This window comes from Pogoniulus pusillus, chromosome 24 (assembly GCF_015220805.1).
Source record: "Pogoniulus pusillus isolate bPogPus1 chromosome 24, bPogPus1.pri, whole genome shotgun sequence".
In the NCBI taxonomy this organism is placed as follows: Eukaryota; Metazoa; Chordata; class Aves; order Piciformes; family Lybiidae; genus Pogoniulus; species Pogoniulus pusillus.
The window spans coordinates 19,925,784-19,949,038 of NC_087287.1; the positions used below are offsets into that span (position 1 = coordinate 19,925,784).

At 52.2% G+C, this 23,255-nt stretch overlaps 1 protein-coding gene across 5 annotated transcripts in view; it reads left to right on the top strand.

Annotated features, from left to right (window-relative positions):
- Positions 1–23,255, top strand: part of UNC80 (unc-80 homolog, NALCN channel complex subunit) — a 208,791-nt gene that overhangs the window by 121,653 nt on the left and 63,883 nt on the right. For 4 of the 5 annotated variants that reach the window (XM_064163905.1, XM_064163908.1, XM_064163906.1 and 1 more), the window contains 12 exons: positions 3,836–4,017; positions 4,700–4,831; positions 5,890–6,076; positions 8,235–8,366; positions 9,032–9,175; positions 13,278–13,378; positions 14,817–14,903; positions 16,185–16,368; positions 17,046–17,140; positions 19,409–19,498; positions 20,339–20,440; positions 21,854–22,034. In XM_064163905.1, the coding sequence (XP_064019975.1) occupies positions 3,836–4,017; positions 4,700–4,831; positions 5,890–6,076; positions 8,235–8,366; positions 9,032–9,175; positions 13,278–13,378; positions 14,817–14,903; positions 16,185–16,368; positions 17,046–17,140; positions 19,409–19,498; positions 20,339–20,440; positions 21,854–22,034 (1,617 nt within the window). The remainder of the gene's footprint in view (positions 1–3,835; positions 4,018–4,699; positions 4,832–5,889; positions 6,077–8,234; positions 8,367–9,031; positions 9,176–13,277; positions 13,379–14,816; positions 14,904–16,184; positions 16,369–17,045; positions 17,141–19,408; positions 19,499–20,338; positions 20,441–21,853; positions 22,035–23,255) is intronic. The other variant, XM_064163907.1, reaches the window with a different exon arrangement.

Here is a 23,255-nt window from a genome sequence, read left to right on the forward strand (position 1 = left end):
ACTGACCCTGGCTGGCATGGGAGGGAGCAAAGCTTCGCTGCTTCTCCTGAGAACTCCTGATGTGGCTATCCAGAAGCTGGAGCTTGCATGTTCATGTGCAGCAGCACCATCTGCTGACCTCTGCCAAGGCTGTGCTTCGTGCTTTGGTTCCTTCAGAATGAGCTCACACTTCTGAGTCAGTTCTGTTAAAACTTGACGTGGTTAACATTGAAAGGACCAAAGAGTAGGAAGTTGTCTGAGCTGTTGAAACAGGAAAGTCTCTATAGATTTGGAGCAGGGGTTTGGAACAGGGATATTCCAAACCTCATGGAGCTTAACAAGACCAAGGGAAAGAAAACCCTGCATGCCCCCACCCCAAACCTACCAACAGGCTGAAGCAGACAGAAGAATCACAGAATCAGACAGGGTTGGAAGGGACCACAAGGATCAGCCAGTTCCAACCCCCTTGCCATGGGCAGGGACACCCTACCCTAGAGCAAGCTGGCCAGAGCCACATCCAGCTGGCCTTAAACACCTCCAGGGATGAGGCTTCCACCACCTCCCTGGGCAACCAGCTCCAAGGTCTCACCACCCTCATGGTCATGAACTTCTTCGTCACATCCAGTCTGAATCTACCCATTTCTAGCTCTGTTCCATTCCCTCCAGTCCTATCACTACCTGACATCCTAAAAAGTCCCTCCCCAGCTTTCTTGTAGGCCCCCTTAAGATACTGAAAGGTCACAATGAGGTCACCAACGTCCTGAGGTTCAACAAGACCAAGTGCAAGGGCCTGCAGCTGGGTCGAGGCAATGCCAAGCACAAATGCAGGCTGGGCAGTGAGTGGAGAGCAGCAATGAGGAGAGGGACTTGGGGGTGCTGGTGGATGAGAAGCTCAACATGAGCCAGCAGTGTGCACTTGCAGCCCAGAGAGCCAACCGGAGCCTCAGCTGCATCAAGAGAATTGTGGGCACCAGGGCCAGGGAGGTGATCATCTCTGCTCTGCTGAGACCCCACCTGGAGTACTGCATGCTGGAGCCCCTATTACAAGAGGAAGCTGGATCTGCTGGAAAATGTCCATAGAAGGGCCAGGAGGATGCTCAGAGGGCTGGAGCTGCTCTGCTGTGGAGGAGAGACTGAGGGAGTTGGGGCTGTTCAGTCTGGAGAAGAGAAGGCTCCCAGGTTACCTTATTGTGACCTTTCAGTATCTTAAGGGGGCCTACAGGAAAACTGGTAGAGACTTTTTAGGCTTTCAGGTAGTGATAGGCCTGGGGGGAATGGAGCAAAGCTGGCAATGGGGAGATTCAGACTGGATGTTAGGAAGAAGTTCTTCACCATGAGGGTGGTTAGAGACTGAAAGAGGTTGCCCAGGAAGGTGGTGGAAGCTCCATCCCTGGAGGTGTTTAAGGCCAGGCTGGATGAGGCTCTGGACAGTCTGATCTAGTGTGAGGTTTCCCTGCCCATGGCAGAGGGGTTGGAGCTGGCTGATCCTTGTGGTCCCTTCCAACCCTGACTGATTCTATGATTCTGTTGGAGCCTTTGAAGCACAACACAGGATGTAGGCAGTCAAAGAGCAGCTTTCTGCTTCTGCAGCATTCAGACTGCCTCCTAGCAGCACAGCTCTTCCTCCTGTGCTGAATGGCTGTTTAGGCAAACCCAGTGGCAAATGTCCTCCTTGGTGGAATAGCCACCAAATCTAGAGCATCTGCCACCAGCTCTCTGTGGTGAGCTACTGGTTGAAGATGCCATGGACTCTATGACACCCACTGACCTCCCAGGGCAACACTGCTCCCTCTTCTGTTTCCTGCTCTTAGACACTCATCTACATTAATTGGCCTCTATCAGTTTGGACTTGGATTATGCCTGATTATTTTCAGATATGCTCCACTCTGGGCCAGTCCAGCTCCTCTTGTGCTGAGCTTCCATTCTGCTCTGGTCCTTTGCTTCGCAGTTCATAGTCATTCTGTTTTCCCTTGGAGGCAGATTGTGAGCGTGGCACAGTGCCCATTGCACTGAGAATAGTTCTCTTTTGGTTTATCCATGCAAACAGACAGATGAGACCTGTGCTGGGGCACTGCCTCTGCTCTGAGGGGAAGGCAGAGCTACTGTGAAGCCAGCCCACCTGGAGCACCGTGCAGATGGCTTGGAAGCAGAAGCCTGGCCAGCCAGGTGCCATCCATCCTGGTGTTTCAGGAGATGCTTCAGTCGAGGCTGAGACTTCTAGTGAGAAGAGCAAAACTGTGCTTTCTTTTAACAGCAGGTTTCCAAAGTCTTTACAAGTCTCACACACAACTCTGTGTGGCTCCAGGAGGGGACACATATATGCTTGGTTTCACAAAGCAGTATGTAAAGGGTTAACCCTCCTGGGGGAGTGGTCTTGATGCTGACCCCAGGTGCTCCTGACTCCTCCCTGGGGGTGGATCTGAGCTTTAGTCCAGGTGTAGTGCTTAGCCCACTCCCACCTCCTGTCCAGCCCCCTATGAAGACAGAGGAACTCCCTCTTCTGCTCTCTCTTGCCTGCCTCTATGCCTGCCAGCATCACCCTTCTGTTCCTGCTGCTCTTTGGTTTCCCATGTGGCCATCAGTCCACGAGGGTGGACAAAACCCACTGCCACCAATCTGCTTGTGTATATATATTCTGTATCTTGTTTTCCCTTCCCTATGCCTCTTTGTAACTCTTCTACCTCAAATACCTTCTATTTATAGAATCATAGAATCAAGCAGGTTGGAAGAGACCTCCAAGATCATCCAGCCCAACCTAGCACCCAGCCCTAGCCGGTCAACTAGACCATGGCACTAAGTGCCTCAGCCAGGCTTGGCTGCAACACCTCCAGGCACAGCCACTCCACCACCTCCCTGGGCAGCCCATTCCAATGCCAATCACTCTCTCTGCCAAAAACTTCCTCCTAACATCCAGCCTAGACCTGCCCTGGCACAACTTGAGGCTGTGTCCCCTTGTTCTATTGCTGCTTGCCTGGGAGAAGAGCCCACCCCCCCACCTGGCTACAATGTCCCTTCAGGTAGTTGCAGACAGCAATGAGCTCTGCCCTGAGCCTCCTCTTCTGCAGGCTGCACACCCCCAGCTCCCTCAGCCTCTCCTCATAGGGTTTCTGTTCCAGGCCCCTCACCAGCTTAGTCGCCCTTTCTGGACACCTTCCAGCACCTCAACATCCCTCTTGAATTGAGGGGCCCAGAACTGGACACAGCACTCAAGATGTGGCCTGACCAGTGCTGAGTACAGGGGAAGAATAACCTCCCTTGTCCTGCTGGCCACACTGCTCCTGAGCCAGCCCAGGATGCCATTGGCTCTCTTGGCCACCTGGGCACACTGCTGCCTCATCTTCAGTACCCCCAGGTCCCTTTCCTCTTGGCTGTTCTCAGCCACTCTGGCCCCAGCCTGTAGCTCTGCTTGGGGTTATTGTGGCCAAAGTGCAGAACCCTGCACTTGCCCTTGTTAGATCTCATCCCATTGGCCTCTGCCCACCCATCCAGCCTGGCCAGGTCCTTATTGTCAAAGCTTTCTCTTTTAGCTTCCCAGTCCAAGTGAGACTATTTTATTTGGGTGTGGTTTACCTTTTCCTCTCTACATCTAATTCCCTTTCTTTGAAAAAAAAAGGTGGGGAGAGAGAAAGGCATCCTAGGAATTGTTACTGCTTCTACTAACTAGATTTGAGTCCCTGGGAAATGGAAACCAGAACTGAGACGCAGTACAACTTCCACTAGGTCTGGTAGATTGCTGAGCTCATTTCTAGAGCCAAGCCAGGTTTGCCTTGGTGGGGATTTGTAGAGCTGCAGTTTCTCCCTGGCAAATAAACACACCATTAAGGAAAGCAGATGATCAGACGTTCTCTCCCTGCAGCTGCCATGTTCCTGCTGTGTGCTGTGAAAGTGCCAGAGGCTGTTTCTGACATGCTGATGTCCGAGTTCCATCACCCAGAGACAGTGCAAAGGCTGAATGCCATTCTCAAATTTCACACGCTCTGGAGGTTTCGGTATCAAGTCTGGCCAAGGATGGAGGAAGGAGCACAGCAAATCTTTAAGGTAGGTAGGACACAGGAGCCACCGTGTTGCCACTTACAGCTTGCCTTGTGGATATATGTGTAGCAATATGCTGCCATGGAACTGCATGAAAATCCATTTAGAGAGAAGAAAAAGTTGTACAAACCACCCTGGGGGTTGGGGGTAGAACTGAGAGAGTATAAACCACTGAACATTAGGGGTTGGAAGGGACCTCGAAAGCTCATCCAGCCCAACCCACCTGCAGGGCAGGATCACCTAGAGTAGGTCACACAGGAACACACTCAGGTGGGTTTTGAATGTCTCCAGAGAGGGAGACTTCACAATCCCCCTGGGCAGCCTGCTCCAGTGTTCTGTCACCCTCACAGGGAAAAACCTTTTCCTTATGTTCACATAGACACTTCTATATTCCAGCTTGCACGCATTGCCCTTGCCCTGTCATTGGGCAACTCTGAGCAGAGCCTAGCTCTGTCCTCCTGACACTTGCTCTTCATAACATGAGGCTGTAATGGGGACAGAGGTCAGGAATAGCATGAGAGAAAGAAAGGAAGGTGTGTGACAGATGACATCACAGCATAGTGAGATCTGGAGGTGGGAAGAATTGCCAGGAGTAATTCACGTCTCGGGTACTTGTGCTCATGTTTAATCAGCTGTGCTGACATTAATAAGTCTGCTGTAACAAAATGCCTTTCATGGTTTTCTTTAGATCCCCCCTCCAAGTATAAACTTCACTCTGCCTTCTCCTGTCCTGGGAATGCCATCTGTGCCAATGTTTGACCCACCCTGGGTCCCTCAGTGCAGTGGGAGCGTGCAAGACCCCATCAATGAAGATCAGTCGGTGAGCAGGCATCATCAGAGCAGTCACTGCTTTTTCTCTTTAGTGGTATGGGGCAACTTAAGCCAGATGTGGACTAAAAGCTGAGCTTTCTTGTCTTCCTCAGCTGGGAAAAAAGCAGTCTGTGTAGGACAGATGGAATTTTTTACCCGGGCATTTCTGTTTGCTCACTGCCGCACTGTGCTGCGTGCCTCCTGCGGGAGGCAGCATCTCAGCTCTTAGGAGCACAGAGCTGCCCTCCCTCCAGGCAGGGATCGGCTCCCTTGAGCTGCCTGCCAGGACATTTTCCCTGCACTGCTTCCTGTGGTGTCTCCTGGGAGAAGTCTGCCCCGGGAGCTGGTGCAGCCACAGCTCCAAGAGGAGTCTCCTGCTGAATGCCTGCTGAATGTCTGCTGAGCGCTACTCTGATTTGTGTTTAGAAACTGAGCTGTTGAGTCACAGAATCAGGCAGGGTTGGAAGGGAGCACAAGGAGCAGCCAGTGCCAACCCCCCTGCCATGCCCAGGGACACCCTACCCTAGAGCAGGCTGCACACAGCCTCAGCCAGCCTGGCCTCAAACACCTCCAGCCATGGGGCCTCAACCCCCTCCCTGGGCAACCCATTCCAGCCTCTCACCACTCTCCTGCTCAACAACTTCCTCCTCCCCTCCAGCCTCACTCTCCCCACCTCCACCTTTGCTCCATTCCCCCCACTCCTGGCACTCCCTCACAGCCTCAAAAGTCCCTCCCCAGCTTTTTTGTATCCCACTTCAGATCCTGGCAGGCCACAAGAAGGTCACCTGGGAGCCTCCTCTGCACCAGCCTGCACAGCCCCAACTCTTTCAGTCTGTGCTCACAGCAGAGCTGCTGCAGCCTCTGAGCATCCTCCTGGCCCTGCTCTGGACACTCTCCAGCATCTCCACAGCCCTCTTGTCATAGGGGCTCCAGAACTGGATGCAGTACTCCAGATGGGGTCTCAGCAGAGTGGAATAGATGACTGTCACTGAGGACTCTGGCAGGCAGAGCAGGGTGTGTGGTTGCTAACAGCCTCAGCTTGTGTTGCTTCACTTCTCTTCCTTACAGAAGTCGTTTTCAGCCAGAGCCGTGTCTCGTTCCCACCAGCGGGCGGAGCACATCCTGAAGAACCTGCAGCAGGAGGAAGAGAAGAAGCGGCTGGGCCGGGAAGCCAGCCTCATCACTGCCATCCCCATCACCATGGAGGCCTGCTACGAGCCAACCTGCACACCCAGCTCAGAGCAGGAAGAAGAAGGTGAGCTCTGGGGTCAGGAACTGCATTCCAGGCACCTGAGAGCACTTGTCACCAAGACAGAGCACTGACCAGGGGGGTGGTGTCCAGGAACAGTGACTGTTAGTGTTAGGAAAGTCATGGCCACATCCATTTGTTGAAGAGTCCAAGCTGCTGGGGAAAAGTGTAATTAAAAGCCAGGGCAAAGAGAGCTCGAAACCTTCCATGTGTTGAGTGATCACTCTGTGACCTGAAGGGCCTTGCCCTCTCCCCCTATCTTCAGTGAAACTTGGCAACATTTCAATTCAAGAGAGATGTTGAGGTGCTGGAAGGTGTTGAGAGAAGGGCAGCAAGGCTGGGGAGGGGCCTGGAGCACAGCCCTGTGAGGAGAGGCTGAGGGAGCTGGGGGTGTGCAGCCTGCAGCAGAGGAGGCTGAGGGCAGAGCTCATTGCTGCCTGCAGCTGCCTGCAGGGAGGCTGTAGCCAGGTGGGGTTGGGCTCTGCTGCCAGGCAGTCAGCAAGAGAAGAAGGGGACAGAGTCTGAAGCTGTGCCAGGGCAGGTCTAGGCTGGATGTTAGGAGGAAGTTCCTGGCAGAGAGAGTGATTGGCATTGGAATTGGCTGCCCAGGGAGGTGGTGGAGTGGCTGTGCCTGGAGGTGTTGCAGCCAAGCCTGGCTGGGGCACTTAGTGCCATGGTCTGGTTGGTTGGGCAGGGCTGGGTGCTAGGCTGGGCTGGCTGAGCTTGGAGCTCTCTTCCAACCTCCTTGATTCTATGATTTAACATCTCAAAGCTCCCAGCCTCTTGCAGGTTTTAAAGTAAAACATGCCTTGCCTGACTTCAACCCTTTAGTAACAGAGGTGTGGGAGGAACCACACTTTGGCAGTATCTGCCTTAAGGATCAACCTTACAATAACATTGAATTGCCCCTGGAGTGTTGTGCCTTTGTGGTGGCTAGGCAGGGAGCCTTTGATGGTCAGCTCAAGCTGGCTGCCAGACTTTCAGACAGCTCTAGTTAGATGATGTGGCATAGAAAGCTTAGTCTCTGGTGAAGATTTTCTTTGGTTCAGGCTGACAGAGATTTGATGAAAGGCATTCCAAGGTATGTGCCATTAGGTGAGTGCAGGGAAGGTGAAGTTCAGCTCTGAATGTACAATGGGAGGTCTGTCAGCAGCAGTCCCAGTTCTTAAGAGCAGCCACGATCGTTAACAGGATGTAGATGAGAAGAAGCAGAGTCAACTCAGTTGCAGTGTGACTCACCCAAGCACTGAAGGCTTAGGGAACAATGCTCTGCCCCTTCCCCGAGCACCAGCAAACCACCTGTGTGCATTGTAGGTTGTGCCTTTCCAGTGCTGCCCTTTGGCTACAACAACCCCATGCAGAGATACAGGCTGGGGTCGGAGTGGCTGGAGAGCAGCCAGACAGAGAGGGATCTGGGGGTGCTGATTGATACCTGCCTGAACAGTGTGCCCAGGTGGCCAAGAGAGCCAGTGGCATCCTGGCCTCCATCAGGAATGGTGTGGTCAGCAGGAGCAGGGAGGTCATTCTGCCCCTGTACTCTGCACAGGAACACGTCCCTGTGTTCAGTTCTGGGCCCCCCAGTTTAGGAGGGACATTGAGATGCTTGAGCGTGTCCAGAGAAGGGCGACGAGGCTGGGGAGAGGCCTTGAGCACAGCCCTACGAGGAGAGGCTGAGGGAGCTGGGATTGGTTAGCCTGGAGAAGAGGAGGCTCAGGGGAGACCTTATTGGTGTCTGCAACTACCTGAGGGGTGGTTGTGGCCAGGAGGAGGTTGCTCTCTTCTCTCAGGTGGCCAGCACCAGAACGAGAGGACACAGCCTCAGGCTGTGCCAGGGGAGATTTAGGCTGGAGGTGAGGAGAAAGTTCTTCACTGAGAGAGTCATTGGACACTGGAATGGGCTGCCCGGGGAGGTAGTGGAGTCGCCGTCCCTGGAGCTTTCAAGGCAGGACTGGACGTGGCACCTGGTGCCATGGTCTGGCCTTGAGCTCTGTGCTAAAGGGTTGGACTTAATGATCTGTGAGGTCTCTTCCAACCCTGATGATACTGTGACACTGTGATACTCGAATTTTCAACGACCCAACTTACTTCTAAGTGCTGTCCTTCAGAGAGGTCCCTAGAGCCTGTCAGTTGGATCTGGACTGACATTTCCCATTCTCTTTGTCAGTAGAAGAAGTTGCCAACCTGGCCTCACGCCGCCTGTCTGTGAGCCCTTCCTGCACCTCCAGCACCTCTCACAGGAACTACTCTTTCCGCCGCGGCTCCGTCTGGTCCGTGCGCTCAGCGGTCAGTGCTGAAGGTGGGTTGGCTTCACTCTGCACTATTCCCCTTCCAGCATTTCATTCCCTGGAAGTCCTTCCTGCTGCCCCACAAAGCTGGTGGTGCTGCCCTTTGCTGAATATAGTCCCAAGCTTGAGCTACTTTACAATCAATTTCTGCCCTGCCCTGTTCCATTCGCCCCTGCTGCCGCAATGTCTTCTCTTGCCTCTCGCATGAGTAGCTGAAAAATGGCAATGAAATGGGATCCCAGCCACAAGAAAATGTGTGCCCCAAATGTTAATTGAAAAACATATATTTAGCAATGAATATTCTTCATCTTGAGAGAGTGATTGGCATTGGAATGGGCTGCCCAGGAAGGTGGTGGAGTGGCTGTGCCTGGAGGTGTTGAAGCCAAGCCTGGCTGGGGCACTTAGTGCCATGGTCTGGTTGGTTGGGCAGGGCTGGGTGCTAGGTTGGGCTGGATGATCTTGGAGCTCTCTTCCAACCTGGTTGATTCTATGATTCTAAGATCAGGATGTTGGCTGGAGGCTCATTTTCTTGCTGGAGGTAGCAGTGAGCTTGCAGGATGATCAGACAGTGCCTGGCTTTGTTCTGTTTGTATAGCACCTAACACAAATGTTTGTCTAACCAGCCTGGATAATACCACAGCCTAACAGTCTCCTTCTACTCTTCTTACTGCTCCAGATGAAGAACACACCACAGAGCACACTCCAAACCACCACGTGCCACAGCCACCTCAAGCCGTGTTTCCAGCATGCATCTGTGCAGCAGTGCTCCCCATCGTGCACCTGATGGAAGATGGAGAAGTGCGGGAGGATGGAGTAGCTGGTACTGACCTAGAATAAACGTCAGGGCATTCACAGAATTGTCAGGGCTGGAAGGCACCTAAAGGATCAGCCAGCTCCAACCCCCCTGCCATAGGCAGGGACACCTCATACCAAATCAGGTTGCCCACAGCCACATCCAGCCTGGCCTTAAAAACCTCCAGGGATGAGGCTTACACCACCTCCCTGGGCAGCCTGTGCCAGTGTCTCATCACTATCATGGGGAAGAACTTCTTCCTAACATCCAATCTCAATCTGCCCTCCTCTAGCTTGGATCCATTTCCCCCCCAGTCCTGTCACTGCCCAGCACCATAACAAGTCCCTCAGCATCTTTCTTTTAGCCCACATCAGATACTGGAGAGCTACAATAGCCTCAGAGCCTTCTCTTCTCCAGACTGAACAATCCAAACTCTCTGAGCCCATCCCTGTAGCAGAGCAGCTCCAGCCCTCTGATCACCCTCGTGGTCCTTCTCTGGACACCTTCCAGCACCTCCAGACCTTTCTTGCTCAAAGCTGATGGAACCTGCCAGCACTTTGAACATAGTTTTGCAGAGATGCCATGGCTGAAGTGTCAGAGGTGTAGCACTGCCTTGTGTCTGCCCTCGCGGTGTTATGTGCTGCCTGTGGTGCACACATGGATTTGCTAAAGAGGTAATGAACAATTATAAAATCCTCACAAATGATTCCAAAGCAGATTCACAACACAAATGTGACTGGTATGGTGTCTGCTTTCTTCCTGCATGTTTGTATTTGATTTTTTTTTTCTCTTTTGAGGCCCTAAATGCCCTCATTTAAAACCCCAGGCAGCACTACAGGCTGGGGCCAGAGTGGCTGACAACAGCCAGGCAGAGAGGGAGCTGGGGGTGCTGGTAGAGAGGAGCTGAAGAGGAGGCAGCAGTGCCCAGGTGGGCAGCAGAGCCAATGGCATCCTGGTCTGGCTGAGGAGCAGTGTGGGCAGCAGGACAAGGGAGGTTCTTGGTGCCCCTGTGCTCAGCACTGCTCAGACCACAGCTTGAGTGCTGTGTCCAGTTGTGGGCTCCTCAATTCAAGAGAGAGGTTGAGGTGCTATAGGGGGCCAGAGAAGGGCAGCAAGGCTGGGGAGGGGCCTGGAGCAGAGCCCTGTGAGGAGAGGCTGAGGGAGCTGGGGGGTGCAGCCTGCAGCAGAGGAGGCTCAGGGCAGAGCTCATTGCTGCCTGCAGCTGCCTGCAGGGAGGCTGTAGCCAGGTGGGGTTGGGCTCTGCTGCCAGGCACCCAGCAACAGAACAAGGGGCCAGAGTCTGAAGCTGTGCCAGGGCAGGTCTAGGCTGGATGTTGTTAGGAAGTTGTTGTCAGAGAGAGTGATTGGCATTGGAATGGGCTGCCCAGGGAGGTGGTGGAGTGGCTGTGGCTGGAGGTGTTGCAGCCAAGCCTGGCTGGGGCACTGAGTGCCATGGTCTGGTTGGTTGGGCAGGGCTGGGTGCTAGGTTGGGCTGGCTGAGCTTGGAGCTCTCTTCCAACCTCCTTGATTCTATGATTCCTCCCTTTCCCCTGCTGGTTTAGGGGAAACACTTGAATGAACACAAGCTGCACTGAACCCCAAACTTCTGCCTATGCCACTCAGCCCACCCTGAAAGCAACACAGCCAAACAACTATCAATGCATGCAGCTGCAACAGTACTGATGCACTGCAGGGTGCTTTATCTGACCATATTATGGATTTATGAGAATGAAGGATTGTATTATTTATATCTTCTATATTATATTTTATATATCTCTATTCTACCTATAGTATATCTGCATTATATTATCATATCTATATGATATCTAATTATCACTGGTGTTATTTCTCATATCTATCACTAGTACTACATCACAGCAACATCCAGGCTGGCAAAACCCCTCAGGATCACCAAGTCCAGCCCAGAACCCTGCTCTGCAAGGTGCACCCTAAGCCATATCCCCAAGCACCACAGCCAAACCACCTTGAAACACAGCCAGGCTTGGGCACTCCACCACCTCCCTGGGCAGCACATTCCAGTGCCTCACCACTCTGGCTGGGAAAAAATCCTTCCTCATGTCCAGTCTAAACCTGCCCTGCTGCAGCCTGAGGCCATTGCCTCTTGTTCTGTGGCTAATGCCCTGTGAGAAGAGGCCAGCACCAACCTCTCCACAAGGGCCTTTCAGGGAGCTGTACAGAGCCAGGAGGTCTCCCCTCAGCCTCCTCTTTTTCAAACCAACTATCCACAGCTCCTTCAGTTTCTCCTCATCAGTTTTCTTCTCCAGGGCCTTCCCCAGCTTCCTTGCCCTCCTCTGCATTGGCTCCAGCAGGTCCACATCCTGTCACCTATACACAACTTGAGCATTTGGGTTGCAAGGTGGATGGAAGGATGCCCATGAGCCAGCAATGTGCTCTGCTGGCCAAGAAGGCCAATGCCATCCTGGGCTGCATTAGAAGGGCTGTGGTTAGGAGGTCGAGAGAGGTTCTCCTGCCCCTCTGCTCTGCCCTGGGGAGGCTGCACCTGGAATATTGTGTCCAGTTCTGGGCCCCTCAGTTCAAGAAGAACCTCAGGGAACTGCTTGAGAGTGTCCAGCACAGAGCCTCAAAGATGCTGCAGGCAGTGGAAGATCTTCCTTAGGAGGAGAGCCTGAGGGAGCTGGGGCTGTGCTGCTGGAAGAGGAGAGCCTGAGAGGTGACCTCCTTGGTGTTGGGAAAGATGTGCAGGTGAGTGGCAGGAGGCTGCAGCCAGGCTCTGCTGGGTGATGCCAGTGCCAGGGCAAGGGGCAGTGGTGGCAGCTGAGGCATAGGAATTTTTTCCCTGTGAGTGTGCCAGAGCCCTGGAAGAGGCTGCCCAGGGGGGCTGTGGAGTCTCCCTCTCTGGAGATATCCAAAACCCACCTGGATGTGTTCCTGTGTGACCTGCTCTGGGTGATGCTGCTCTGGCAGGGTCTGGATGAGCTTTGGAGGTCCCTTCCAGCCCCTGACACTCTGTGATAATGCATTGTTCTGTATTTGAATGTTCTTGGAGCTGCACTGTTGCTTTTGCTTACTTCCTTTCCCATCACTCATCACATCAGCTGATTGCACATTCAACTTTCTGTTACATTTCACATTCAGCTTTGGGTGGATGTAGTCTGCCACCTGAGTCCTATAGGTGTCCTTTTGTGACCAGGAACAAATAATTTCCCTTTGTGTTGATCTTTACAGGGTTGTAATTATTGACCCTCTGGGGTGCTGCTTATCGACACAATTCTCTGCTGCCAACCTAATACCATTCCCAAATACCAGATAAAATCACTCAATGGATCACTAAGAGATTGAGGTACAAAAAAGTACAGGGATTGATGCATTTAATTGCCAGGTTTGTCCATCTGGAGTTGTGATTCTAAACAGTTATTTCTTTGTTACTCCTCTGAGTTCAGCACTGAAGTGTTTCCTGTCATAGCACCAGCACCTAGGGTAGGTTCAGATATCAGCCCTGGCATTATTGCTTCCAGGGGTTGCACTGGTGATTAGGAATCCTGGTGCCTCAAAGAGACTCTGGACCTGATGGAAAAGGTCCAGAGAAAGGCCATGAAGGAGATTGGAGCAGCTCTGCTATGAGGACAGTTTGAGGGATCTAGGGGTGTTCAGCCTGGAGAAGAGAAGGCTCCAGGGAGACCTAAGAGCAACCTGCCCTTACCTGAAGGGGCTACAAGAAGGCTGCAGAGAGACTGTTTGCAAAGGCCTGCAGGGACAGGACAAGGGCAATGGCTGCAAACTGGAGCAGAGCAGATTGAGATTGGATGTGAGGAACAAGTTCTGCACCAGGAGACTGCTGGACCCCTGCAGCAGGTTGCCCAGAGAGGTGGTTATGGCCCCATTCCTGGAGATACTTAAGGTGAGGCTGGACAGGGCTGTGGGCATCCTGATCTAGTTGAGGCTGTCCCTGCTGACTGCAGAGGGTTGAACTGGATGACCTCTGGAGGTCTCTTCCAAGCCAGATGTTTCTGTGATGCTGTGCCTCCGGCGTGTTTCAGTACCAAGCAGGAGCCCATGGCAGAACGTTGGCAGCACTGGTGTGTAAGTGCAGCAGCGCAAGGCTTGCCGGGGGAGGTCGTTCTGACCTTATTTTCCTTCTCTTTCACAGTGAGTGCTGTTGCTCAGCAGGTGCTGTGGAACTGCCTGATTGAAGACCCCTCTACAGTGCTGCGCCACTTCCTGGAGAAGCTCACCATCAGCAACCGGCAGGTGAGCGCTGCCCCTGCCCAGAGAGGCATGCTCAGAGCAGGGCAGCGCAGCCGCTGGCGCGATCATGCTGGCAGCAGCACTGCAGAACAGCTTTTGCTATTCAAATGTAGCTCAAAGACTTTTAGGCCTTACCATCAGCTGTCTGCCATCTTTCTCCACTCCTGTAAGTGGGACAGAACTGATTTACCACCAGCAAGGATCTGCCTTGCTCTAAGTCAGACTTTAAACAGCTGCTCAGAGAAGCACAGTCCTTTCTACCCGACATAGGCAATCCTGCTTCCACTCATGCCCTCAGATCAGCTTTCTCTAAAAGATGGTGTTCCAGTGAGTTCTTTGGGGACCAGGGAATGCTCTCACACATGGTACCCTGCTCTGGGCACAGTTTCAACACTTTATTATAGCTTCCCAGCTCCTGGGGACAGGACGCAGCCAATCTCTGCCCTTGTCTCCTGGCTGCTTCTGGACCATCTGTGTGTATGTGCAGGGGTTCTAGGCAGGAGCTGCAGGTGCAGAGGCAGATGTGTGCAGTCTCAGCACGGTGTCACGTTGGCCACACAGGCCGATTGTGTGCAGGCATCCAGGGTCTGCTCCTGGTGACTGGCAGCAGTGGAGGTTAGCAGGCAGCAATAAGGCAGTGTGCAATGGCAGCAGGGCTGGGCACAGCAGAGAGAGCAGGCACAGAGCAGGGGAGCAGAGCAGGGAAGCAAAAGCAGGTTGTTCACCTGCCTGTCTCCTTTTACCAATGTGGGCAGAGATTCATTGCCCCTTGGACACAGAATGGCCAAGCAGGATGGCAGTTAGCCAAACCAAACCATACTGGGCAAAGCCACACAGTCATGCCCACAGCAGTAGCTTCAATCTACTGTGGATTAAGAAGATGAGGGTCATAGAAGAAACAGTGATGCAGTCTGTCCTTAGCTGACAGTGGACTTCCTTCCCCCTTACACTCCCTCCCCACCAGAAGAAATATGATCGTTTGCATGAAGACAGAGAGCTGGTAGAGGAGCAAAAGCTAGGTCCTGCCCACAGCTCCTTCCAGCAGCACAGTTACTGAGTTGAGCTGAACTACGTTTCACAGATCATGTAGGTGGTCACTTGTGGTGGTAAACAGCACAGGGCTTAGCAGAGGGAGCCAGCACCGAGATTGTCACAGGGACAGGATTGCAGAATCAGGACGCTGCAGTCAGCACAGATTGCAGTAGCAGGCACTGGCCCCTCTGAGGTGAAAAGAGAAAGGCCTTGACCTTTGTGTTGTGTCCTGGGCCTTCTTTTAGATTAGGTGGGAGAAGTTAGAGCACAGAGTTCTGCTTCATGCAGCAAGGGACAGCTGGACAAGGGGGTGTGGGAAAACGGGAGGAAACAAAGCCAAAGAGGATAAAAAGGAGAAATCCATTCTCCACTTTGTGATGCAAATAAAACCCATTTGCCTCTCTTCCAGGATGAGCTGATGTATATGTTAAGGAAGCTTTTGTTGAACATTGGAGACTTCCCTGCCCAAACCTCTCATATTCTCTTTAACTACTTGGTGAGTAGCTTGTGGGTCTGCTCTGCAGCCCAGAATCACACTCTGCCTGCCTGTGTCCTAAGAAGCTAATGCCTCAATCTGCAAGGAAAGAAATGCTTTTAACTTTTCCTACATGGCTCATCTCTCCTTCTGGCTGTGGGTGCACCAGGCTCACACTAACCTTCATCCTTCCATGGGGAGGAAAAAGCAGTCTTTAACATTGGATTAAACCCTTAAGCAACCTGTGATGGATTTCTGAACTGAACCACGGAGAAGTGAGCTGTTGACAAATAGGAGGAGCTCAGTGCCACAAACCTTGTGTTGCTTCGTTTCGTTGTGATTCAGGCAGTGCTCTGCTCTTTGGTAGTCCTACTGGAGCACATCGAGCAGCTTCCTTCAAGATTGTGGAAAATGCATCTGCTCCAGTTAGAACCAGATGTTACACTGCTCCAGGAGCCCTCTAGTTGTTTGTGAGAAGGCACAGGAGCTCTCTTACTGCAGCAGAGCAGAAGGCACAGGAGCTCTCTTACTGCAGCAGAGCAGAAGGCAGAGGAACTCTTACTGCAGCAGAGCAGAAGGCACAGGAGCTCTCTTACTGCAGCAGAGCAGAAGGCACAGGAACTCTCTTACTGCAGCAGAGCAGAAGGTGTAGGAACTCTTACTGCAGCAGAGCAGAAGGCACAGGAGCTCTCTTACTGCAGCAGAGCAGAAGGTGTAGGAACTCTCCTACTGCAGCAGAGCAGAAGGCACAGGAGCTCTCTTACTGCAGCAGAGCAGAAGGTGTAGGAACTCTCCTACTGCAGCAGAGCAGAAGGCACAGGAGCTCTCTTACTGCAGCAGAGCAGAAGGCACAGGAGCTCTCTTACTGCAGCAGAGCAGAAGGCACAGGAGCTCTCTTACTGCAGCAGAGCAGAAGGCAGAGGAACTCTTACTGCAGCAGAGCAGAAGGCAGAGGAACTCTTACTGTGGAAGAGCAGAGCAGACGGCATAGGACCTGTCCTACTGTAGAGGCTCTCTCCCTTTTGCTCACCTGCAATGGCAGTCAAGGCTGGGCTGCAACAGTGCTTTTCATCCCCGGCCCCCACCCTCTCTAGAGACAGGAAGAAGAGTACAGGAGATTGTTCTGTGGGGTGTATAAACCTCGGGGGTGTAAGTTGAATGGGTTTCTCCCTCTGAGTGAGGAAAGGCAGAGGAACAACGCTCTTGTTTTGTGCTTATGCAGTGCTTATGCAGTGCTCTGCAGTGCTCTGCAGAGTTCCTGAGTGTGTCCAGCCTGATTCTGCTCTTGCTTGCTGCCCACAGGTAGGACTGATCATGTATTTCGTCCGCACTCCCTGCGAGTGGGGCATGGATGCCATTTCTGCCACGCTCACCTTCCTGTGGGAGGTGGTGGGTTATGTGGAAGGACTCTTTTTCAAGGATCTCAAACAGACTATGAAGAAGGAACAGTGTGAAGTGAAGCTGCTGGTGACTGCCTCAATGCCAGGTATAAGAAATGAGTCTCTATATCTCCTTTGCTTCCAAGGTCATGACCTGCTCTTAGCAACAGGGAAATCAGAACTGAGGCAGAAAAATGGCTTGTTAAAAATAAGGCTGCATGTACTAAGTCAATTTTGCTTGAATTGAGGATTTAGCCACTAAACTTCTACCTCTAATTTGCCTGGGATTCAGAAAAGTTCTTTAAGAGCTATGAAAGAAGTGACTGAAAAGTGAATGAGAAGTCTTTTGGACCCTGACTCTGTGCCAGCCGAGCTGTGCAAGCTGGCAGGACAGCCCCCGAGACTGTACCACTCAGACTCACTTTGACTTGATGCAGCCTCTCACTTCAGTCTTGAGAGAGCCCAAGACCAGCATGCTCTGAGCCTAGGACATCATGAGTTGGGCAAGAGCTGTCTTGCTGAAAAAAGAGTTGACCTTTTAGATGTGTTTCTTCCTCAGAGTGAGAGTTGCTGCAAAAGCCAACTCCTCCTTTGGGAAGAGAATGACTTCTCAGTAACTATCCAAGTGTGAGACTGTGCTAACACCACCTCCTGGATTCCAGAGGGGACTGGCACTGTCTGTCTGCCCAGCATGAAGTTTAGCTAACATTTTCCTCCATGGGCAGTCTTTTGGAGTAGTTATTTAAAGAGGCCTGGGAGAATGCAACTGTTTCTCTTCTTTCAGGCACAAAGACTCTCGTGGTGCACGGACAGAATGAATGTGACATCCCAACTCAGTTGCCAGTCCATGAGGACACACAGTTTGAGGCTCTTCTGAAGGTAAGAGTTTTTGAAGCAGAGAAACTGCTTGCTAGCAGATTTACCTGCCATCCCTGTGTGCCTGCAGTGCACTCTGCCTGGCCAGCCTTGTTCAGTGTCAGGGAGGGAAGTCTTGCTGACAGCCATTGCTGCCAGGAGAGCTGGGTGGCAAGCAACAGGATATTGAAGGGTAATAGAAATGTCTCACAGGCTACATCTGAAGGCACTGCAGCTTGGTCACAGGATCCCAGGATGTTAGGGGTTGGAAAGGACCTCTGGAGATCTTCAAGCCCAACCCCTTCCACAGCAGGACCTGAGAATCCAGCACAGGTCACACAGGAACACATCCAGACAGGGCTGCAAAGGCTCCACAGAAGGACACTCCACAACCTCTCTGGGCAGCCTGTGCCAGGGCTCTGGCACCCTCACAGCCAAGAAGTTGTTGCTGCTGTTGAGCTGGAACTTGCTGTGCTGCAGTGTCCATCCCTTGCCCCTTGTCCTGTGGCAGGGCACAAGTGAGCAGAGGCTGTCCCTGTCCCTCCCTTCCTGCCCCCCAGCCCTCAGCTCTTGATAGACATTGCTCAGATCCCCTCTCAGCCTTCTCCTCTGCAGCCTAAGCAGCCCCAGGGCTCTCAGCCTCTCCTCCTCAGGCAGAGATGGCCCTTGTAGTCCTCCTCTGGACTCTCTGCAGTAGATCCCTGTCCCTCTTGAACTGGGGAGCCCAGAACAGAATGCAGTATTCCATGTGGGGCCACAGCAGGGCAGAGTGGAGGGGGAGGAGAACCTCCCTGGATCTGCTGGGCACACTGTTGTCAGTGTTCCCCAGGATGCCATTGGCCTCCTTGGCCACCAGGGCACATTGCTGTCCCTGTGTTGGGTGTTTGCTGTCCCGGATCCTTTGGCTAACTGCAGAAATCATTGCAATATTTGGGTTTTATCAGCACTAAACGTAACAATCAAGATCAGAGTGGCAATGAAGGCTCAGCAGGCACAGTGACAGCTTGAGATCTGGGAGATGCAAGGTCTGCTCTCAGCCAAAGATTTCCTGGCCACAGATGAAATGGATTTGTAAAAGCCTTCAGTGTGTCCAACTGTGTTAAGTTTTCATTAGAACCACACATGTCAGTGCTTTGGAGTTGGACTGGAACTGTAGTGTCTCTGTACATCACCTAGGACTAAAGCTTGGCAGGTTTCACAGCATGGAACTGGAGGCTGCAGTACCCATGTCTGCTCTCCTGAGACCCCACCTGCAGTCCTGGGGGCAGTTCTGGAGCCCCCAGCACAAGAGGAACATGGAACTGTTTGAGTCAGTCCAGAGGAGGCCTCCAAGATGCTCACAGGGCTGCAGCAGCTCTGCTCTGAGGGCAGGCTGAGAGAGTTGGGGCTCTGCAGCCTGGAGAAGAGAAGGCTTGGGGGAGACCTTGGAGTGGCCTTCCAGAATCCAAAGGGGGCTCCAGGAGGGCTGGGGAGGGACTACTGACAAGGTCTGGGAATGGCAGGAGGAGGAGGAATGGGTTTGAACTGGCAAAGGGGAGATTGAAACTGGATGTGAGGAAGGAGTTCTCTCCAGTGAGGGTGGTGAGACACTGGCACAGGTTGCCCAGGGAGGTTGTGGCTGCTCCCTCCCTGGAGGTGTTTAAGGCCAGATTAGATGAGGCCTTGAGCGACCTGTTCTAGTGGGAATTGTCCCTGCCTATGGCAGGAGTTTGGAACTGGCTGATCCTTGAGGTCCCTTCCAACCTAAACCATTCTATGATTCTGCTCTATGTGGCTCATCTATCCAGGCAAATCTGTGATATGAAGGCTCTGAAACAAAGAACATCAGTCTTCAGGACTGTGCTACCAGCATGCTTTGATCATCACAAACATATGAGGGGCAATGGTTTGGAGCTGGAGCAGGGCAGGCTTAGGTTGGACACCAGGAGGAAGTTCTGCACAGTGAGAGTGGTGAAACACTGGAGCAGGCTGCCCAGAGATGTGGTTGAGCCCCTGACTCTGGAGACATTCAAGATCAGACTCAATGTGTCCCTGGGCAGCCTGCTCTAGTTGAAGGTGTCCCTGTTGCCTGCAGGGGAGTTGGACAAGATGAGCTTTGAGGGTCCCTTCCACCCTGCCACAATCTGTGACGCTATAGAAGGAGAAGTAAGAATGAATGTCGGAACAGTGTACCAGGCTGCCCAAGACATGCAGGCTTGAGACATAATCAGCTGGATATTCTTCTTTGACATGTTGGCTCTCTCTACAAGACAGTTCATAAGTACCAGGGTGTTTTTCTTTCTTGCTTTTCAGGAGTGTTTGGAGTTTTTTAACATCCCTGAGACGCAGGCTTCTCATTACTTTTTAATGGATAAGCGCTGGAATCTTATTCACTACAACAAGGTAAGACAAAGATCAGGACCAGAGGACTTTGTTCTTTCCATCTTGTCCCTTTTGAAATGTCAGGGTTGTCTACAGGTGAGCAAGCAGTCCACAAAGAGAATTCTGTCCTGTGCACACTGCATCCTGGTGTTTAGTTGTGTACAATGAAAGTTTGGAGTTGGACAGAAGAGAGAAGAAGCAGAAGCAGAATCTAAGTCATTAACCTACAGCTCTCCTTGAAAAGAGCAAAGTCCTCTTCTGTGCATGCTCTTCCGTTGTCGGGGTACGGAGGCTGGCGAGAGGGGAGATCGGGGTACTGACGACTCGAGACAGCAGCTTCCAGGCATCTGTGCATCAGTACATCAGTACAGCTTTATTAGGGTAGTGCAGTGTCTTATATAGTGCTCCAGAGGAGGTGTTTCCAGCCAGCCTGGGGCTGGCAGAAGTGGACAGTACAGATTGGCCCCAAGTTATGTGTAAGGCAGAGATAGGTTACCTGTGGTAAACAACCTGTGAGCACCACCCAGGGGGGCTGGCCAGGGTCAGCCCCCCTTGGGGCTGCGTCCGCCCCGGGGGCCGACAGATTCCACCCCCTGACAGCTGTGCGTGGGTTGCTCATGGTTGCCAGCTTAGGCCCCTGGGAATCAGTAAGACCCAAGGACACTTCCCATCACAGGGCCTGATGTTTACCTTTCATGCTCCGCTGCAGGAGAAAGCTTCCCACATTCCGTGGTGCCTGACACTGTCTGAAAGCCCTTGCACAAAGCCTTCAGAAGGGAGAAAAGCTTCTTGCCCAGCTCTGTGGGGTGATGCTGTTTAAGTGACCCTTGTTTCAAACACAGCTCTTTCCTCTCCCGGCAGACCTACGTCCGCGACATTTACCCTTTCCGGAGGTCGGTGTCTCCTCAGCTCAACCTGGTGCAGATGCATCCAGAAAAGGGTCAAGAGCTCATTCAGAAGCAGGTATCTCACTGCCACCAAACACTTCATGATGGTTTGGGTGTTACCTGCCCCCCTCTACACTTAAGAAAATCACCCAGACTAGACTCAGCCAAGCTGGAAATGAAAGAATGGAGCTTTGCACTCACAACTCAGCACAAGATCCACGCAGGTATTTACAATCTATGCAGCTATAGGCAGCAGTAGACAAGTTAAAGGTAATGCAGAAACACAACAGCCCTGCCAGAAACCAGAGTGCCCAGGAGAGGCTCCCAACCACCCTGCCACCTCCCTCTACTTTATCCTAGACTTTTCCTCACGTTCAAGGTGAGTGCACCTCAGAGCAAGGTCATAGCACCTGCAGGATGTGGGGAGCTGAGCTTTATCACATGTTAGGCCACATGCTTCGGGTATTGGCTCCATCCCAGTAGCTAAGAGCTGCCTTCAAACTGCTTCCAAAGGCTGTTGCTTCTGCTGATGATCATCACTCTGCCTTATGGTTACTTGTAGCACTCAAATTAAATAGCTTCTGTGACTGGTTCTGCCAGTCAGAAGTTTAAGGGTAGCTGGTAGGACTAGAAGGTCCAGAGGAGGGCCACAAAGATGATCATGGGGCTGGAGCAGCTCTGCTACCAGGACAGGCTGAGGGAGCTGGGAGTGTTCAGCCTGGAGAAGAGAAGGCTCCAGGGAGACCTAATAGTGACCTGCCAGTGCCTGAAGAAGCTACAAGAAAGCTGCAGGGACACTGCTTGCAAAGGCCTGCAGGGACAGGATGAGGGCAGTGGCTTCAAACTAGAGCAGAGCAGAATGAGATTGGATATGAGAAACAAGTTCTGCACCATAAGGATAGTGGAACACTGGAACAAGTTGCCAAGGGAGGTGGTTGGGGCCCCATCCTTGGTGAGTCTGGAACAGGGCTCTGGGCAACCTGATCTAGTTGAGGCTGTCCCTGCTGACTGCAGAGGGGGTTGGACTGGATGAGCTTTGGAGGTTCCTTCCAAGCCAGAGCATTCTGTGATTCCATGGTTCTGTGGTGGAATGGAGCTCAATTTCCCAGCTGGTGCAAACCAGGGACAATCACCTGAATTCAGCAGGACTTTGCTCATTTGCAGTAGTTCAGAATCTGGTGTGCTTTGGTTTGTTAGGAGGAAGTTCCTGGCAGAGAGAGTGATTGGCACTGGAATGGGCTGCCCAAGGAGGTGGTGGAGTGGCCGTGCCTGGAGGTGTTGCAGCCAAGCCTGGCTGGGGCACTTAGTGCCATGGTGTGGTTGGTTGGGCAGGGCTGGGTGCTAGGTTGGGCTGGCTGAGCTTGGAGCTCTCTGCCAACCTGCTTGGTTCTACGATTCTATGATCAGAGAAAGCCGTGGAAGCTAGCCTGCCCAAGGACAAGCTTCCTGACCAGCCTGTTTCTGACCCTTGCCTCTTTTTCTCTCCCAGGTGTTCACCCGCAAGCTGGAAGAGGTGGGGCGGGTGCTGTTCCTCATCTCACTGACACAGAAGATCCCTGCTGCCCACAAGCAGTCCCACGTGTCTATGCTCCAGGAGGACCTCCTCCGCTTACCTTCATTCCCCAGAAGTGCCATTGATGCTGAGTTCTCACTCTTCAGTGACCCCCAAGGTGTGGCCTTTGCATAGCTTTCTCTGGTGCTTGTACAGGGCCCAGAAGGTTTCTGGGGGGCACTTCTTTTGCCTTAGAATGGTGCAGGTTCCATTTGCCTTGGAAACAGACAGGTTCCATTTGCCTTGGAAACAGACAGGTTCCATTTATCTTGGAAACAGACAGGTTCCATTTATCTTGGAAACAGGCAGGTTCCATTTGGTTCCATTTGCCTTAGAAAGGTGCAGGTTCCATTTGCCTTGGAAATAGGCAGGTTCCATTTGGTTCCATTTGCCTTGGAAACAGGCAGGTTCCATTTGGTTCCATTTGCCTTAGAAAGGTGCAGGTTCCATTTGGTTCCATTTGCCTTGGAAACAGACAGGTTCCATTTGGTTCCATTTGCCTTGGAAACAGACAGGTTCCATTTGGTTCCATTTGCCTTGGAAACAGACAGGTTCCATTTGGTTCCATTTGCCTTGGAAACAGGCAGGTTCCATTTGGTTCCATTTGCCTTGGAAACAGGGCAGGTACCATTTGGTTCCATTTGCCTTGGAAACAGACAGGTTCCATTTGGTTCCATTTGCCTTGGAAACAGGCAGGTTCCATTTGGTTCCATTTGCCTTAGAAAGGTGCAGGTTCCATTTGGTTCTATTTGCCTTGGAAAGGTGCAGGTTCCATTTGGTTCCATTTGCCTTGGAAACAGACAGGTTCCATTTATCTTGGAAACAGGGAAGGTTCCATTTGCCTTGGAAACAGGCAGGGTTCCACTTGGTTCCATTTGCCTTGGAAACAGGCAGGTTCCATTTGGTTCCATTTGCATTAGAAAGGTGCAGGTTCCATTTGGTTCCATTTGCCTTGGAAACAGGCAGGCTTACAGCACTACTGAGAGCTGGTAAATCTCTTCCTAGAGAAAGTGATCCACAGCTCTTGGTTTGTAGACACATGAATTAGTTGGGGCAACTAATAAGGCAGGAGTTACATCTACTTATTTTAGTTCCCAAAAGCCCTGCCCACAAACTATGTACAAACCAGTTGAATTTGGGCTCTAATTCAGTTGGAAAACCAGAAAATTGGAAAAGATTTAGCCACAAAATGGCTTTGCCCCACAGCCTGGAGCCCTGGGGAATGTCATTCTACTCATGGTGGTGGAGTAGAATTCAGAGATACTCCCAGCTCCTTTGCAGCAGTGTTGGAACTGCTCGGCATCTTGATAGCTGTGGAGAGGCTTCTGGATCTTGCCAG